This window comes from Choristoneura fumiferana, chromosome 9 (genome assembly GCF_025370935.1).
Source record: "Choristoneura fumiferana chromosome 9, NRCan_CFum_1, whole genome shotgun sequence".
In the NCBI taxonomy this organism is placed as follows: domain Eukaryota; kingdom Metazoa; phylum Arthropoda; class Insecta; order Lepidoptera; family Tortricidae; genus Choristoneura; species Choristoneura fumiferana.
Genome location: NC_133480.1, coordinates 18,903 through 37,546, shown reverse-complemented (window position 1 = coordinate 37,546; position 18,644 = coordinate 18,903). Strand labels below are relative to the sequence as shown.

The following is an 18,644-nucleotide window of genomic DNA, read 5'->3' as shown; positions in this document are numbered from 1 at the left end:
TTAAAGCTAGTCGTATTTTCAAGTCTATTGGACTACTGTGGGCTGATGATGATGATGATGAATAAAATAACACCCGTGTGGTATCGGGTTAGAATTACACCTCACCATTTCTTCCGTGGATGTCGTAAGAGGCGACTGAGGATATAGGTGAAGGAATACCGTAGGCGACAGGCAGCAACCTGCGGGGCTACTCCAAAATTCGAGAATCGAATTTCGTGTCGTTCCGTCCCTCTGGCACTTATACTATTTAATACGAGAGTGAGAGGGACGGAACGATACGAACTTCGATTTTCGAATTTCGGAGTAGGCCCTCTGTCACTATTGTACCTTTTTTTTGTCAAACTTTAAACCTAAAATTGCTAAAAGTGGCGGTAACGTTTCGTGTGCTCTGCCTACCCCATTTGGGAATAAAGGCGTGATGTTTGTGTTTTGTGTGTGTTTGTGTATTTTCAATAATTACAATGGAAATTGTGACATATTATGAAATTAATAAGGTTCAAAACAACTCAATGCAAGTGGTCACTAAATCTCCTCAACGTTATTAAGGGTTAAATTAAAACAAAATGTGTGTATTCCGTTTATTCAATGACTAGTATCATTTATTTCATAAGTACATAATTACATAATAATCTCGTCCAAAACATTATGTAAAATAACACTAAGACTTATAATTACATTTATATTTACGTATTTATGAACCAACATCACCTTGCTGCTACACGAGCAAAATAACTACGTCTGTGCGACACATTTGTTTTGCGCGGGTCGTCGCAGCAAAGTGATTTTAGTTCCTGAATGAGGACCTCCCCCAATTATCGCCTTATTAATTCATGTATATTCGTATGACTAAATTCTTCTGTATGTTGTCTGTTGTATGTTTGCTCAATTCGATTTGGTATTGTTGGTGCTTCTCGCGAGGCGGATTTTGCTTGGATACATTTCTGTAAATAAAAATAATTTATCAATTTGTACCATGATTTCCACCAAACGGGTCGGATTGGATCGGAAAGAGTTTACAATCTTTAAACAACCTTTCTTTTTTTACAAGCTTTTATTTAGTTTCACTTGTCCCGTTGTCTGTCTGTCTGTCTATCTGTCTATCTGTCTGTAGGTAGTCAAATCTTGCAAGTTAAATTCGACCAACTTCCAGTAGTCGGATTGACTTGAAATTTGGCATACTTATGTAAATCACGTGACAATACAATAATCTGGTAGTGTCATCCTGGTGGATCTGATTCACTAAATCCAGCTCCGGTATCGGTACGGTACGAATCCGCTTATCGACTCCGATTCCTTTATTCAATTCCGGTTCTTTCGAGCGATTATTAGTTTGTGTTTGTGTGAAGTACCGATTTGTCCTAATGACTCTTTTGAATCTGTGAGTCACTTCGGATATATATATATACTTACTACTGGCGAACCGGCTCCCGGGAGCGGATCTGAAATTGGTATCATGCCTCCTTCCTCTCGTAATAAATGCTATTAGCGTAAGTGGGACGGCACATATCCGATACGTTCCGACCGACGTGATTGAACGAAAGCGAAGTGAGTGCAGTACCCTTAGTGTGAGTTTTCGGTTACAAAATACGTCTCGATCGCGTTCGCGTTAAAATCTCAATTTGTATGGAAACACGAACATCGCAAACGTTCCGCTAGAGGCGCTGTTCGTGTTTCCATACAAATTGAGATTTCAACGCGAACGCGATCGAAACGTATTTTGTAAACGAAAATTACACTAAGGGTACTGAATCACCGATCGCGAGTCGCTCGATCCAATAGGTGGTCGGAGTTAGTAACTCCTAGGAGTCGATAAGTTTTGCAAGGAGTCAATAAGGGATACGGATCCGCTCTTTTTAATCTTCAGATCCGGATTTACCCATCTCTACGCCTTACCTCTAAAGAATGATATCGTCGCTCGGCAGGAAGTACTAAAGCGACAATTTGGGCTAAAATGAGTTATGCATATCACCAGAATCAGCGAATTTTTCTGCATCAAACTGTCTAGGTTTCAAAGTGATTGGAGCAAAATATAGAGCACCGAGTAAAAATTTTGTCGGGTATAAAAATGGATAATACCCGCAGATAATAAACCATGTGTACAGTGTTTAAAGTCTATATATAAGACGCTCGCAGCAGCTTCACTGCTAGCGTCTTCCGCGACACGCGATGCGTATACGAAGGTTTTTTTTTTTTTTTTATTCAACTGGATGGCAAACGAGCAAGTGGATCTCCTGATGGTAAGAGATCACCACCACCCATAGACAACTGCAACACCTGGGTATTGCAGATGCGTTGCCAACCTAGAGGCCAAAGAAGGAATACCTCAAGTGCCAGTTATTTCACCGGCTGTCTTACTCTCCACGCCGAAACACAACAGTGCAAGCACTGCTGCTTCACGGCAGGATTAGCGAGCAAGATGGTGGTAGCAATCCGGGCGGACCTTGCACAAGGTCCTACCACCTGCAAAAGGTATGCTGTGATCGGCTCCGTTCGCCTGTCGTCCTATGGTATCCGACGGGGACGGACGCGATCGGCGGTCGCCGTATGCATTCGTATCTTTTCCGATACGATACGATGCTAGCAGAATTAAGTACTATTTGGTGGAAATCTTAGCCTATGACCTCCATAACCTACCATAGTTAAAAGATCTGCCTAGTCGAGGAGTAAGCTTGACAGTGCGTCCAAGGCGGGGGGAGAAGAATTTGGATCTAGCGTCGATTTGATCAGTGTCCTGGCGGTATCTGTGAAATAAAAAAATCCTTTAAGTTATTTTTTTTCAAAATAAATTTAGAGCTATGCTCCGGGTTTCTCAGGATCGAATCAGAAATGAGGAGATATAGACGAAGGAGGGTCACCGACATACGCTGCTTTCCCACCAAAAATTTCCGAGGATGTGTTGGGAGGAATGTGATTTTTAGGGTTCCCTGAACCCAGTTTCGCCATGTCTGTCTGTCTGTCCGACCGCGGCTTAGCTCAGGGACTATCAATGCTAGAAAGCTGTGATTTTGCACGAATATATATATATAAACTATGCCGACAAAATGGAACAATAAAAAAAACAAAAAAAAAATTTTAGGGTTCCTCCCACCTAGACGTAAAGTGGGGGTGATTTTTTTTCTTCATCCAACCCTATAGTGTGGGGTATCGTTGGATAGGTCTTTTAAAACCATTAGGGGTTGGCTAAGACGATTTTTCGATTCAGTAATATGTTCGCGAAATATTCAACTTTCAATTGCGAATTTTCATTAAAATCGAGCGTCCGTCCCCCCTCTAAAATCTAAACCGGTGGGTGGAAAAATTTGAAAAAATTCAGGATGGTAGTAAGTATATCAAACTTACAAGGAAACTATAACGGTTAAGTTTTCTTGAGAACTATTAGTAGTTTAAGAGTAAATAGCAGCCTAAGGTATAAAATATACCTAAACTTGGAATATTCCTTACAACATACGAAATCCTTAGAAAAATCTTACTTAATTTTTTCGTAATGGCTACGGAAACCTATTTTGGGCGTGTCCTACACGCTCTTGGCCGGTTTTCATTAACCAATAGAAACACTTCGTCTACCCATCGTCGCACAGCACATCTCTGGTGGAAACAGCTGAGCTGAGAGACGCGAGGTAAATGAAGCGTTTTTATTGGCTCATGAAAAACACTTCCCTCGCAACAGATCCTAGCATATCTCTGCTGGAATCGGAGCCAGCCTGTTGATACGCTATCTGTTCTCCTGCTATTGGACCGTCCATTGCCACTTCAACTGGTTATATCGGTAACCCTCGTTCTACTAACTAAAAGTTCCAAAACTGACTCACATTTGCTCGTCGGATGAGGTGACAGCTTCCGGCTGCCGTCTGCCCAACCGTGGGGTGAAGTCTACATCGTAGGACCGTTTGTCCTCGTACTGTTCCTCCAGACTCCGTCCCAATTTTGGCGTGAATATCACCTTTTTTGTCACTGTAATAAGTTAATGTGTCAATACAATCATCATTATCATAATCGGCCGGAAGCGGATTCTGCCTTTTCGCAGAGTTATTGTTTGTCAAATGTTGCATTTTCCAACTCAATTTTCTCCGAAACCAAATTTTTTTCTCAGTGTACCTATTTTCTTATGCTTTTATAGAACAAATAGGTTAGGTTAGGTTTGTTTTATGAAAGTTACTAAAAGATATAAGAATTAATAAATTATTTACTACTTATTTCAATATATTTTTTAATTGATAGAGAAAAAAAAATTAACCTAAACTTATAATAAGATAAAGTAAAGATATAAGTAGTTTTACGAAAAAAATATAATATACTTAGTTTTACAGATAATCCTGAGTTGTGAAATGAAACAGTTTGGCAAATGAAACATTTGGGAAACGTGAGTTTAGAAAGGGCAGAGAGCCAAAATAACAGTACCCATAAAAATTAAAGAAAAATTACATTAAAAAAAATATACCTATGGGGTCCCTTAGTTACAAAACTAAAACACGTAGAATAGGCCGAGATGAGACCCGACGCCTACCTTTCATCTCAGGATCGTCGGCCTGCGCGTCGAAGTAGGGCAGCTGGTCATAGTAATACTTCAGCGCGTCTGCTGCCTCCAGCATTCGCAGCACAGCTTCTCTATAGGATAGATTTAGGCTAATTTGAGAGAAATTAATAGTTAAAGTTACGAATATAACGAATAGTACCTGGGCAACCGAGCTTTGCTCGGGCTTGTAACAAGCGTTTTCCTAGAGATAAGACCAAGCTAGATCGATTTTTCATGCCCGGAAACTCCTACATACAAAATTTCATCGAAATTGTTGGAGCCGTTTCCGAGATCCCCGAAATATAAATATTTATATATATATACAAGAATTGCTCATTTAAGGGTATTAGATATTATAAGTTACGAATTTGATTTGATTCAATTTAATGAAATTTATAATTTATACTTAGGTATTTATGTTAAAATATGGGTTACCAAAATGACCTGAAATAAATGTTTTTTTTTATAACTCCACACACTACACCGACCGTACCATGCCATGACCGTAACAGGAACGAGTCAGGAACGGAATGTCAAGCGCATACATGTCACGCGACGGCGACGGTTGGTTAGAAAACGTGCTAGTGAAAGAAAAAACAAATAAGTATAGACATTTATTCACTTCACTATGTTAGAGAAAGTTAAAGTCAGATACAAAGTCAAAATATCTTTAACAAGCTATAACATTTTGCAGGTGGTAGGACCTTGTGCGAGGTCCGCCCGGATTGCTACCACCATCTTGCTCGCTAATCCTGCCGTGAAACAGCAGTGCTTGCACTGTTGTGTTTCGGCGTGGAGAGTAAGACAGCCGGTGAAATTACTGGCACTTGAGGTATCCCATCTTAGGCCTCTGGGTTGGCAGCGCATCTGCAATCCCCCTGGTGTTGCAGGTGTCTATGGGCGGTGGTGATCTCTTATCATCAGGAGACCCACTTGCTCGTTTGCCATCCAGTTGAATAAAAAAAAAAAAAAAAAAAAAAAAAAATCTACCTCCGGTCCGGAAAAACCTCTGTTGAGATGAATCCGGCGGTATATTTTTTTTAAACAGATTTACAATATTATTAAATGATATCCATACATCACCCGTGTGGTATCGGGTTAGAATTACACCTCTCCATTTCTTCCGTGGATGTCGTAAGAGGCGACTGAGGATATAGGTTAAGGTATACCGTAGGCGACAGGCTAGCAACCTGTCACTATTGTACCGTTTTTGTCACACTTAAAACCTAAAATTGCTAGAAGTGGCTCCGAAGCGGTAACGTTTCGTGTGCTCTGCCTACCCCATTTGGGAATACAGGAAATACAACCATGAAGTGTGGGGTATCGTTAGATACCCAACCAGCAAAATCCCTCTTACAACCATCTCAAGACTATAAATTTTCACTCTAATATTGGTTTTATATCATCGTATAAGCCTGGATTTGGGCACAAATTATAAGCGTATTTATTTTAACATCGTCCTAATATCAGTCTTATTGAATACTGTTCGCATTTACAATAATCTTTACAAAACTAATTTAAGCTGCCTTAGGCTAATATCGCTTTTACGTAAGTATTTTGTAAGCCTGCATAGGCTTATATTGGTCCAATGTTAGAATCTTGTGAGCCTAAACAAGCTTATTTTGATTTTATGTACGACCACACGAAATTTTGAAACATTCCGCGTGCATTATGCTCGGTGAGTGAACTGCAGCGTGGCAGAATAAAATATTGTAGTGACAAACTGAATGCAAGTATAATAATAGTAGTAATATTAATAACGTGTTTGTTATCATTGGTGGTTCTTTATGTTGCGCGGTAAGTATTTACGTTGGAACATATTATTTACTGTAAAGTAGACCCTGTTTTACGCTTCAAATTTCATGCGCCCACTCAAATAATCAATTAAAATAGTATTTTCTATCCTCGTATATTTTTTTATTTCTATAATTGTAGTGAAAATGATGCCATTGTTATAGTTGCACTTTTCCAGCGCACTATTAGACTATTGTAAGATCATTTACTCTAATATTAGCATTCTGAATACCAATGGTACGGCCATGTTGAATAAATTTAGGGTTCCTTGCTTTACCTACATAAAACATGAACTGTTTAACCTTTACCTGATTTTATCCTAACCTGATCACTTGACTTTATAAAAACAAATATAATGAAAGTTTTTACTTTTTATTTAAGTGACAACGTTGGTGATGTAAATGGCTGAATATATGGATTTAGACCATTACTTGACCAAGAAAGACTTCCGTATGTTAAAGAATTTAACATGGCCTTGGAAAGAAACTTATTTCTTGTTGAGTGAAACGTGTCCCAGATGCGGCCATTACAAAAAACGTTTTTTTCAGTTCCTATCTTAGTAGTGACAGTAAATCCTTTTTCAAGCTGATTCATTTCACTAACAAAAGGCCCCGGATAAGCATCTAAATTTGATGGCTGTAAAGCCAGATGTAAATCTCCTGAGTAAATATTTGTAAAAGAAGATGAAAACCATAAAATCAAACAAATATTAGTAAATTGTTCACATAGGGAAATAATATAAAGAAAGTCTCAGATTGCGGGTATTTGGCCCGAGTCGAAGGCGAGGGCTATAAACAAGCTATCTAAGGCTTTCTTTATAATTTCCCGTGGTGAGCATATGATTTTACATCTTTCCCTGGGTGTAAAATGGCAATTGCCATGTAAATATAATTACAACCCGAAAGGATATTTGTGCGAATTACCTACTCAGGCACAAAAAGTGCTACTTTGCGCACTAGTGTGGAAAAGTATACGCCATTTCTAGAAGAGATATAGCATGCATTTTTCCTTGATATAATAATTTCTTGATGGCCACAGCAATCTCTGGAATTGGGTTTTGCGACTTATACAGGTTGAATTCTAATTAGGCGTTGATACGAAAGCGTATGCATATACTGATTAGTAACAAACAACTTTTCCAAAGAAAAAACTTTAGAAAAATGTGTTTTTTTGAATTATTTATACTTTAAGTCAATGCCCAACTGCAGTGTAAATCACTTTTTAAGGCAAAATCTTTTTCATAATCGGTTTCGTCCTCGGTCGAAGATTCATTTTCACTGACATGATCTATGTCACAAACTGAATCTCTGTCCTCTATATCGACTTCTTGCATGAAATAAAATCCTGCAGAACCCTCACCAATATCTTTCTCAACACTTGTCTGGTGTTTTTATGTTATGCTTATATTAGGCTGACATTCTTACAAAAGCATTTATCAAAACCATTATAAAATCAAATGAACTAATATCATTCTAATATCTTACTAAACTATTGCTATTGATCTTATAATAGCTTTAAACAAGATCAAAAAAGTATACGCTTATAATGTTCTAATGTTATGCTGATATTAGTCTGACATTCTTACAAGAGCATTTATCAGGACCATTATAAAATCAAATTAACTAATATCATTCTAATATCTTACTAAACTATTGCTATTGATCTTATAATAGCTTTAAACAAGATCAAAAAAGTATACGCTTATAATGTTCTTATGTTATGCTGATATTAGTCTGACATTCTTACAAGGGCATTTATCAGGACCATTATAAAATCAAATGAACTAATATCATTCTAATATCTTACTAAACTATTGCTATCGATCTTACAATAGCTTTAAACAAGACCAAAAAAGTATACGCTTATAATGTTCTTATGTTATGCTGATATTAGTCTGACATTCTTACAAGAGCATTTATCAGGACCATTATAAAATCAAATAAACTTAGAGAATGGTGCTATAAGAACAGATATTCTTAAGTACAATGCGTCTTCGTAAATGTTATTGTAGGAGTAAGAGGCTTATAATAGTATTATAAAATGAGCTTATATACATATATGAGACTAGGTTATAAGATAGAGAGTTCTTGAGTCTGTACTAGCTTATCTAAGGCTAATATAAGAGCAGTAACATGTTCCAAAACAATTATAAGAGCGCTATAAGCCCACCACTCTCATAAAGTGCGCAATCCAAGACTTTTTTGCTGGTTGGGTAGGTCTTCTTGTCACCGGTACCACGGTGAATATTCGGGCGTTAGTACCGCCGTCATTGTTCTCAACACTTTTTTTATCAGATTTCTTAAGCAAAAAGGTACAACAAACATCAACATCCGACACATATTGATGAACACATGTTCACACATATTGATATTTATTGTACCTATTTCTTGAAATCTGATAAAAAAGTGTTGAGAACAATGACGGCGGTACAAACGCCCGAATATTCACCCACCAGCGCTATGATCATCATTTTCTTTTTCGTCATTCCGTAATTAGACCCCTGAAGAACCGCCATACTGGTACGAATGATCTAATATTTTGTGTCACCATCTCCGGGTCTATTAAGCAGCATTTCAGGAGTGTTCTGTTCAGAGTACTTACCTGTTGTTCTCAGTAAACGTTCTCTTCCCTAAGATGGGTTTGAAGACCACACCAGCGCGTCCGCTGCGAATGTTTCTGTCGAAATTATCCCCCTGGAAAGGAGAATTAGACTTTGACAAGTTCGAAAAAAGGTTTTGAAAGTTCAGGAGTGGAGACCGCGGATCGACAAGCGCAGCGTAGGACGTCCACCAACGAGATGGATAGATGACCTGATAAAAGCAGGGTTCACCTTGGATGCAGGGCGCTGCTAACCGAACCAACTGGGGGTCTATGGGGAAGGTGTATGTCCAATAGCGAACGTCCTACGGCTGAGGTGATGATGATGATGAAGTTCGTGCGTGACGTAGAACCCTGTCGCTGAAAGCCTCTGCTGCCTTTAACAAGATTTTTCATCACACTTGCTCGTAAACAGTGTCGTAACATGCAGGCTACCTTGGTTGCAACCCCCCAAATAAAACCCTCGACCTTAATGTGCTTGTCATGAAACCCGTGGTCGGTAAATGAGTCATTGCCCGTACTAATTTTCATGTCATGAAGCCCAAGGTCGGTAAATGACTTTGTTACTGCACACGCACGCCATACACATGCTGCGGAGGGGAAGGCGGCGGGGAGCTGGCGCTGCCAAGAGCGCAGCCAGCGGTATCGACAATTTTTGAAAAAATATTAGTTTTTCTTTTACAAATATACAATTTTACTCGCAAATGTGATGAAAAACATTGTATGTCGCACGGGTGGTACTAGAATTACGAACATCGACGCATTAAAGCCCTCAGTCTTCGACTTCGGGCTTCTAATAGACTCTCGTTCGTAATTCCTTATTTACCGCCCTTAAGACACAATGTACTATTTTTTTGACAAGTGCGGCAAATGCTTACTGCAACCAGGGCTCTGTAATCGATTAGTGTCACATACGAAGAACCTTTCTAAGTAAAGCTTATATTGTATTTCGACCCAATTTATGAAAAGTGTAAACAAAGACGCCATTTATCCGACCAGACATTCAATGATGTGAAAACCTATAACCCATTGCATAATAATTAATCTGTTCAGTAAATCGATTAATTTATTAATTGAATAGATCAAAGTATTTTTGTCTATTTTATTATTTACAATACTTGATTTCATTCCAAAGACTGTTTATTCAATTATAAAATCAGTAACTATTTTTTAATTTTAAGGAAAGTAAATAAAAATCGGTTATTCATCCGCGCATTAATCGATTTTTAAAATGTCAAATTATCCACCATCTCTACGCTAGTCTATGCTACTACAGATTATACACGTGTTTCAATCAAGAAATAACGTCAGATTTTGACGAAGATTTTTCAAATGAAAAATAAATATTGTAATCAAGTGAATTTTGGGGAGCGGTCGTGGCTGCTCGTCGTTGTGTTGGTAGAAACACGCACTCAGATAGTAACTGGTAGTTATCCCACCGAAAACTGGCTGATTATCAAACAAGTCGTCCACCTACCCACCGTGTCTCTGTCAACCTCGACACTGGCAGAATCATCAAGAAATTGATGGAGCCACTTTTCCTAAATTTGAATTGAATTGAAGTGCATTTTGGTGAAAAAAGAGAATAGACATCTAGTTAAAAGACACGAATTATAGATAAATTCGATTCAGTGAGTGTATATATACAACAATTTTGATGAAAACGGTTTGTTTACACTTTTAATAAATTGGATAGGCATAACGTATAGTTCAAAGAGGGAACACAGTCAATATCTTCGGAAACATGCGAAATATGTCAAAGGGGACTCCTTTTCAACCCCATACATAAAAAGAGGGATGTTATATATAAGTTTGTTTGATTTGGGACAATTTCGCGACCGTCTTTAGTGTTCTTCTTTTTTTTGTGTAAGTAATTGTCACGAATAAATGTTTTTTCCTTTTTTTCTTTCTTTCAATGTCTGTCTGTGCCATCGTAGCCTTCAAACGGAAGGACCTATATCGATGCGGTTGAGTGAAAGCAAGTTTCCATGCGGTGTTTTAGCTGTTTCATTAAAATTGGCTGTCGTTTTTGTGATTTTCAACTTTTCTAAGTTAAAAAATGAATATTAAAAATTAAAAAGTTTATTGGTTTAACTACCGGGTGTGGCCTGTAATACGAGCAAAAAATTAAAACATAGATCGTCCTCGTCAAACTGAACAACATTAGTTCAGCGACTTTTAAAAATAATGGAGTCTTAGAATTTTCCTTTTTTCATACAAATTAAATACTGCTATCAATGTACGCCATCCTAGAACACAACTGACGTCGCCTGTCACGCTACAAACAAAAAGCATTTTGCTTTACATTGCTTGTTCGAATAAACTTAAAAGTGTACCTAATAAAAAATAAAAAATAATTATTTTTAAAATTCGACGAACTAATGTTGTTCAGTGTGAGAAGTATGATCTGCCACACCCGGTGTATATTAGTATAGTTTAAATATAAAAAAAACGTCAGAACAAGGTTGGAGCCTCCTTTTAAGAAAAACAATACTTTTGTCAGAGAACCCCGAAGTTATTAAACTTACCTTCAAAGTTTCGCCATTCGCCATCAAAAAAGGATTTAAAACCACTAAACAAAGTATAAGCTCCTTTTGTACCGCCATCTTGCCCAAATCCTCTAGTTCTGTTGAACGGACGATTTTACCCTGTTTTATATAGGGAAACGGTTGCCGTATGATAATGAAGAGGGGAGACGCGGGTTACGTGGACCTTGTATTTATTGTTTTGTTTTGGATAAACAGATATTGGAGTGTTGTCCTGAATTAGCTTGGTATTGACCTAATTTAGTAAGGCTTGAGATTTAGGAATAAATAAATAATAGAAGTGGAAAATGTATGGTATTTTTTTATTCGACTGGATGGCAAACGAGCAAGTGGGTCTCCTGATGGTAACAGATGACCACCGCCCATAAACATTCGCAACACCAGGGGCATTGCAGTGCAGATGCGTTGCCAACCTAGAGGCCTAAGATGAGATACCTCAAGTGCCAGTAATTTCACCGGCTGTCTTATTCTCCACGCCGAAACACAACAGTGCAAGCACTGCTGCTTCACGGCAGGATTAGCGAGCAAGATGATAGTAGCAATTCAGGCGGACCTATTTCGTTTTGTCCATGACCTGATCAACAGAAGATAAGTTTTGCTGATGTTTCGGACACAAATTATGTTTACCTTTAAGTTAGATGTTAAGATATTAGTGCACTAACACAGATATAATATTTTCCTTGCCAGTAACCAATCTGAACCGCTTGTTGTCTATTTTATATTTTAATTTATTTATGTATAATTTCAAATTCTTATAAACATAGCTTAAAATAAATACGTGTTCCGTGGGAACTTCGGGATTAAAAATTTCAATCGCATCATTCAGCCATTCAAAGTCAAAGTCAAAGTCAAAATATCTTTATTCAATTTAGGCTATAACAAGCACTTATGAATGTCAAAAAAAAATCTACCACCGGTTCGGAAAAACCTCTGCTGAGAAGAATCCGGCAAGAAACTCAACGATATATATATATTTTTAAAACAGATTTACAATATTATTAAATGATATGTATACATCACAAGTATTTAACACAACTTTATTTTTAACACAGTAGGTTCGCTTTGAAGGGATCGCTAATGCGGATCGGAATTATTTCCAAATATCCCTGTCCATGATATAATCATTAACTTTATAATACGCCTTTGATATTAATGTCTTCTTGACAATAGATCTGAATTTTGTATCCGTTTCATTTATAATATTTTTTGGAATTTTATTATAAAAACGTATGCAATTTCCCAGAAAAGACTTTTTGGTTTTAGCCAGTCTGTAAGATGGAACTTTAAGCTTCCCTGTGTTTCTAGTAGCCTTTGGCTTATCGACGTTAGTGGGAAAATCACATATGTTCTTCCTAACATACATGATTATTTCATTAGGCGTGAAAGGGTAACAAACAAACAAACACACACAAACCTTACATACAAATTCGATTATTCGACGTTCGTTCTGTATCACGCAAAAAACGACTCAACAGATTTTGATGAAAGCCTCAGATAGATAGATAGATAAATGAATTCTTTTGACGGCGTCGCGGTTAACAGCTAGTGGTAAAATAAAAAGTTTATACTTAAGAGTGTATTTGGATGTATTTGTTTGTTTGTATTTTTTTATAGTCAGTAAGTCCCACTGCTGGGCAAAGGCCTCCTTTACTCCGCCAGTCTTTCCATTCTTTGTATTTATTGTATCGGAAACGGTCCCACGGTCCCCAGTCTCCTCAAAGCTCTAGGTGTCAATAGCTAATGAAGACGAATGTCCTCACTGCAAACAATTAGTGACGTGTCAGGCGTGGGCATCTGAAGACCTTACCGCCTATTGGGTCCATGGAAAACATTGCATGGACATGATCAGAAAAAAAAACCGGCCAAGAGCGTGTCGGACACGCCCGAAATAGGGTTCCGTAGCTATTACGAAAAAAATACGTAATATTTTTCTAAGGATTTCGTATTTTCTACGGAATCTTCCAAGTTTAGGTAATTTTATACCTTAGGTTAGGTTGCTATTTACTCTAAAACTACTGATAATTCTCAAGCAAACTTAGCCGTTATAGTTTTCCTTGCAAATTTGATGTAATTACTACTATCCTGAATTTATTCAAATTTTTCCGCCCACCGGTTTAGATTTTAAAGAGGGGGGGGACGCTCGATTTTAATGAAAACTTGCACTTCAAAGTTAAATATTTCGCAAATATATGTCATATGTGTGTATGTTTAGTGATATCACTAAATCGAAAAATCGTCTTAGCAAACCCCGACCCGACCAAAATGGTTTTAAAATACCTATCCAACGATAGCCCACACTAGGGTTTGATGAGAAAAAAAACACCCCCACTTTACGTCTATGGGAGGTACCCTAAAATTGAATTGAATTGATTTTTTTATTATACCACTTTGTTGGCATAGTTTACATATATATCCGTGCAAAATTACAGCTTTCTAGCATTGATAGTCCCTGAGCAAAGCCGCGGACGGACAGACAGACAGACAGACAGACATGGCGAAACTATAAGGGTTCCGTTTTTGCCATTTTGGCTTTGGAACCCTAAAAAGCAGGCGTAAAATCATAAATTTACTAAGCACACAAAATAAAGCAAAGACGTCCATTTGACTTTGGAAACTGCATGCGCCACAGCGTGCAAAATATCTGACACGTCCTATACCGGCCCTAGCACAGCGCAAAAATGAGATATTATATTTATGCATGTGTTGTTGTGTCATTTTGGTGCTTGTGACTGTATTCTATGAGGGTAAGAATTCATCATAATTTAGGGTAATTTAGGTAACTATGGATTAAATAACGGAGCTCGATTTGGACCCGCAAATCACTGTGCTCCATTTATTTTAGCATTTTTTTGCAGGTGGTGGACCTTGTGCAAGGTCCGCCCGGATTGCTACCACCATCTTGCTCGCTAATCCTGCCGTGAAGCAGCAGTGCTTGCACTGTTGTGTTTCGGCGTGGAGAGTAAGACAGCCGGTGAAATTACTGGCACGTGAGGTATCCCATCTTAGGCTTCTAGGTTGGCAACGCGTCTGCAATACCTACCCCTGGTGTTGCAGATGTTTATGGGCGGTGGTGATCTCTTACAGGAGAACCACTTGCTCGTTTTCCATCCAGTCGAATAAAAAAAAATAAGGCCGATAAGGCTTAATTTTTACACGTTTTTAAATGAAACAACGAAACTATTTAAAATTGTGTTAACTTCTATAATAAAAATACAATAAATACCTACTTAAATTTCAAAATAAAATAAATAAATAAAAATTGACCATTTGTGTTTGAAATACCAAGAAACGTGTGTTACAATTTACAATTTAACCGTTAATACCCACTCACAAGCTTTTCGAAGCTATCGAAATTGTTTTCTAATAATAGATTTTCCTACACAAAAGACATAAATAAGCATTTGTACTTTATAGACCATCCCAAATTGTCGGATTTTTTTCAAGGGCCAGTCCATGTTAGTTAGTACGTGAATGCCAGTCTGTTTGCTTGACAAAGAAATTGCGCGTCACTTGTAAATAGAACAAAGAAAATCTTGAACACGGAGGAAAATTTCGTACAAACTATTCTTAGGGTTTTCCACCCGCGGCAAGATATACGCGCCCTTATTTTGTTAATGAATAGAGTTCAACTCAAAATTTAAAGCATGTGAGTGGATAAGCATACCTAACTACGTATATACCGGGTGTGGCCTGTAACACGGGCAAATAATCAAAACATAGATCGTACTTGACAAACTGAACAACATTAGTTCAGCGACTTTAAAAAAAAACGTTTTATTTTTATTTTTATTACACTAAAGTTTATTCTAACAAGCAATGTAAAGCATCTTCTTCTTCTCTTTTAAAATATGGCCATCACAGTGTCAAAGTAAACTCTCCTTGAGAGGGACGTTGTACTGTGATTGTAGTTTTTGCAACTTGATAGTAAAATTTCAGAAACCACGTGGAGACAACTTGCGCATTAAAAAATGTCAGACACGAGAGCAATATAGAATTTTGTGATCACTGTTCACTGTTAAGGTTAATCGCCGCATAAAACAGTATCAAAATTATACTTCAACTAGCCAAAGAAACAGAAATAGCAAAATTAGATAATGTCTACATCCGCCATGTTCGAATGCTACAAATCAAATCAATGTAAAGCAGAATGTTTGATATTTGTAGCGTGACAGGCGACGTCAGTCAGGTTCTTCAGGATGGCGAACATTGAATTTACGATTAAGTTTGTTAGAAAAAAAAACAAAAGTTAAGTTTTTCATTTTAATTAAGTGGGACCATCCATGGTGATCCAATTACTGGTGACCTATAGAACCTCTGTTTTTAATATAATCCCCGGTTCTGGGCCACACACTGATAAATATAGATATACGAGGGGCGACTGAAAAGTAATCTACCTAACTAAGAAAGGAAAGACTAGTAAGATCATTTTTATTTTTATTTTTCTATTGAATAAAATTGCATTTGTAGACTTTTCATATAGTGACATTAACCCATTTTTTTCGGTTTATCGTCAAAATGCTCGTTAACCGCAGACGTCATATCCTCATCCGTCAAAAATCTGCGTCCCCTCAAATCTTTCTTCAGGAGTCCGAACAGAAAATAGTCGCAAGAGTCTGGGCTGTAAGGAGGGTGATGGATTTCTGCGAAGCTATTTTTGGACATGGCCAGCTTTGTTGTGCGAGTAGTGTGCACCGGGGCATTGTCGTGCAACAGCAAAATTCCTTTGCTCAATTTGCCTCTTCGTTTTTCTCTTATTGATTCTCTAAGCTGATGTAGTAAATTTGCGTGATAATCAGCATTCATTAACATCCAAGACCGAGAACAAACATTCGCAATCGCAACCTCAACCTCCTCCTCAAGCCGAACGCCTACCCGGTCGTCAATATTACTTACCATTACAACTTACAGCTTCACATTGAAATACATATCTAAGTGATCGCTAGGTACTAACTTATGTAAATGCTGAGTGTAGCCAACAAAAAATGATTTATGTTCTAGTGCATAAAGTAAAATCTTCGTCTAAAACCAAAGACACTCAGGCGCAAGCCACGAACAGTAAAAGTTTGTAATGTACAAAGGTTAATTTATGTGTGTTCATGGATTTTAGTAGATTATGATGCTTGCAAACATGTCACGTTTTGTTATGAAAGGGCTGTAGAATTTGATGACATTTTTGATCATTTGTAGACACCCTGTATTTCTACTAATAATCTTGACACTGTTACAGAATCTTCTATCATCTCTACATTAATGTGCCTACGAAGATCAAGCCCTACTACGAAGCGATTAGCGAATTACATATTCTTATTCTTTTAAGTGCAAAACTCGAACTTTGTATTGCCGTCTCGCTGATGCTACTTATTTAATACAAGAGTGAGAGGGACGGTATAATACGAACTTCAACTTTCCAATTTTGTTGTAGCCTCCCAGTGTCTTGATCCAATGAGCAGTTGACCACTGAGTTGTTACTATCTATATTTATTAACTTACTTTAGTCTCCTTGAAACGCCTCCGCTGGTCATCTTGGCACATTGTCATTATCCTTTTAACTTGCAGGATGCGACATATTACTGGTTAAATAAGCCAATAGGGAACATCAGCAAAATGTTTTGGCGATGTTGCATATTATTATTGTTTAGATTTTCAAACCTATACGGTATTTGACTATTTTGTATGTTTTATAAATTAAAACTACACAATGCTGTTATCGAATAGAAAAACAATTTTTAAGCTACTTTACAAATAACAAAGTTATAAAGGTTTGAAATTCAAGATTAGACAGAAAAAGACATACTGGCATGTGACGTCACACGCCAGTACCGCCAGACTTGCTGCATAGAGAAAAGCGTTTGAGAAAGAGACAGGTATATAGATTTCTCAAAAAATCACCATAAATCCAATTTTCTACCGATTTTAATTTTCTCTTCGCTAAACACTATCTGTATATCTATATTTTCATAATAATATTAAGATATAGCAAAATCAGGAGTTGTCAAATACCGTATTCTTGTAATAGACTTTCTGTTGTCGAGTGGAATGGAACGGAGAGAGGCACAATGCGTGTAAATGAAGCACTGATTCTTGCATCACATTATATTGTATTTCAAACAGTTGTAAAGGGACTAGTAAAACAATACAAGGTATTAGGTACTTGATTACCTAAGTAAATATCGTCGTTTGTAGAAGAGAAAGTGACAAGGAAAGTGTAGCCACACGTCAAAACTAGTGTTGCTATTTGGTTGCTATTGCTATAATTACTTAAGGCAGACCTTCACTTTTCAACATCTTGAAAGTAAGCTCCATCGACACATCGATGATCCCGCCAATGTTTAGGTTGCAAACGATAATTATATTGGTAGCCATTGTTCAGTAACTTCAGTGTACTGTGGGGACTGTAACTTGGTAAGAGATTATATAGGTACTGGCGATCTACGCGCGTGACTTTAAACTGATATGAAATAAACAAGGTTATTGTTCCGCTGATTCAGATTTATTGTAGAACTTGGTAGAACTAATAATACATTTACATAGATAGTTCCGACCGCTCAGGCTGTCGGGAGCAATCTGCGCTCGGCATGTATACCGCTGTCAATCGTTTTTAAGTAAAATTCTAGAACATACAAATATAAAAATCCTACCTTATACATAATAAAGTCAATCTAACCTGCCAGGTGGTCAGTTTTACACTGCCAGCGGTATACAGCCTAGTTCCTACAGTACGATATTCGCATGAGTGAGAAGACAACACAAATAAATAATCTAATAATCTTGTTAAACTACTTACCTACGAAAAGTTTAGATAATTTAATACTGGTGCGACTTCTTCATAGAGATTCATTTGAAAATACGCGACCCTAATCACGAAACAGTACAAAACAAAAACCAGGCGCAGCTTTAGTCTCATGTCAAGATTTACTGACGAGTGCATCTCACAACTACATATACTTGTACAAATTGCTAGTGTAGATAGATTAGAAGTATAGTCGAATTGCTACCTTCATCATCATCATCATCCCAGCCTATATAGATACGTCCCACTGCTGGGCACAAGCCTCCTTCAGAACAAGAGGGCTTGGGCCATAGTTCCACGCGGGCCCAGTGCGGATTGGGAACTTCACACGCACCATTGAATTGCTTAGCAGGTTTGTGCAGATTTCCTCACGATGTTTTTCCTTCACCGCAAAGCTCGTGGT

At 37.6% G+C, this 18,644-nt stretch overlaps 1 protein-coding gene across 1 annotated transcript; it reads right to left on the bottom strand.

The window, feature by feature from the left end:
- Positions 1 to 564: 564 nt before the first annotated feature.
- Positions 565 to 11,527, bottom strand: LOC141430750 (PBAN-type neuropeptides-like). The gene is made up of 6 exons (XM_074091609.1): positions 11,434 to 11,527; positions 8,909 to 9,000; positions 4,505 to 4,605; positions 3,810 to 3,951; positions 2,635 to 2,741; positions 565 to 941 (listed from the first exon to the last, which is right to left on the bottom strand). The coding sequence occupies exons 1-6, from the start codon at positions 11,509 to 11,511 to the stop codon at positions 883 to 885; spliced, it is 579 nt and encodes a 192-aa protein (XP_073947710.1). The 5' UTR covers positions 11,512 to 11,527; the 3' UTR covers positions 565 to 882.
- Between the last annotated feature and the right edge of the window lie 7,117 nt (positions 11,528 to 18,644).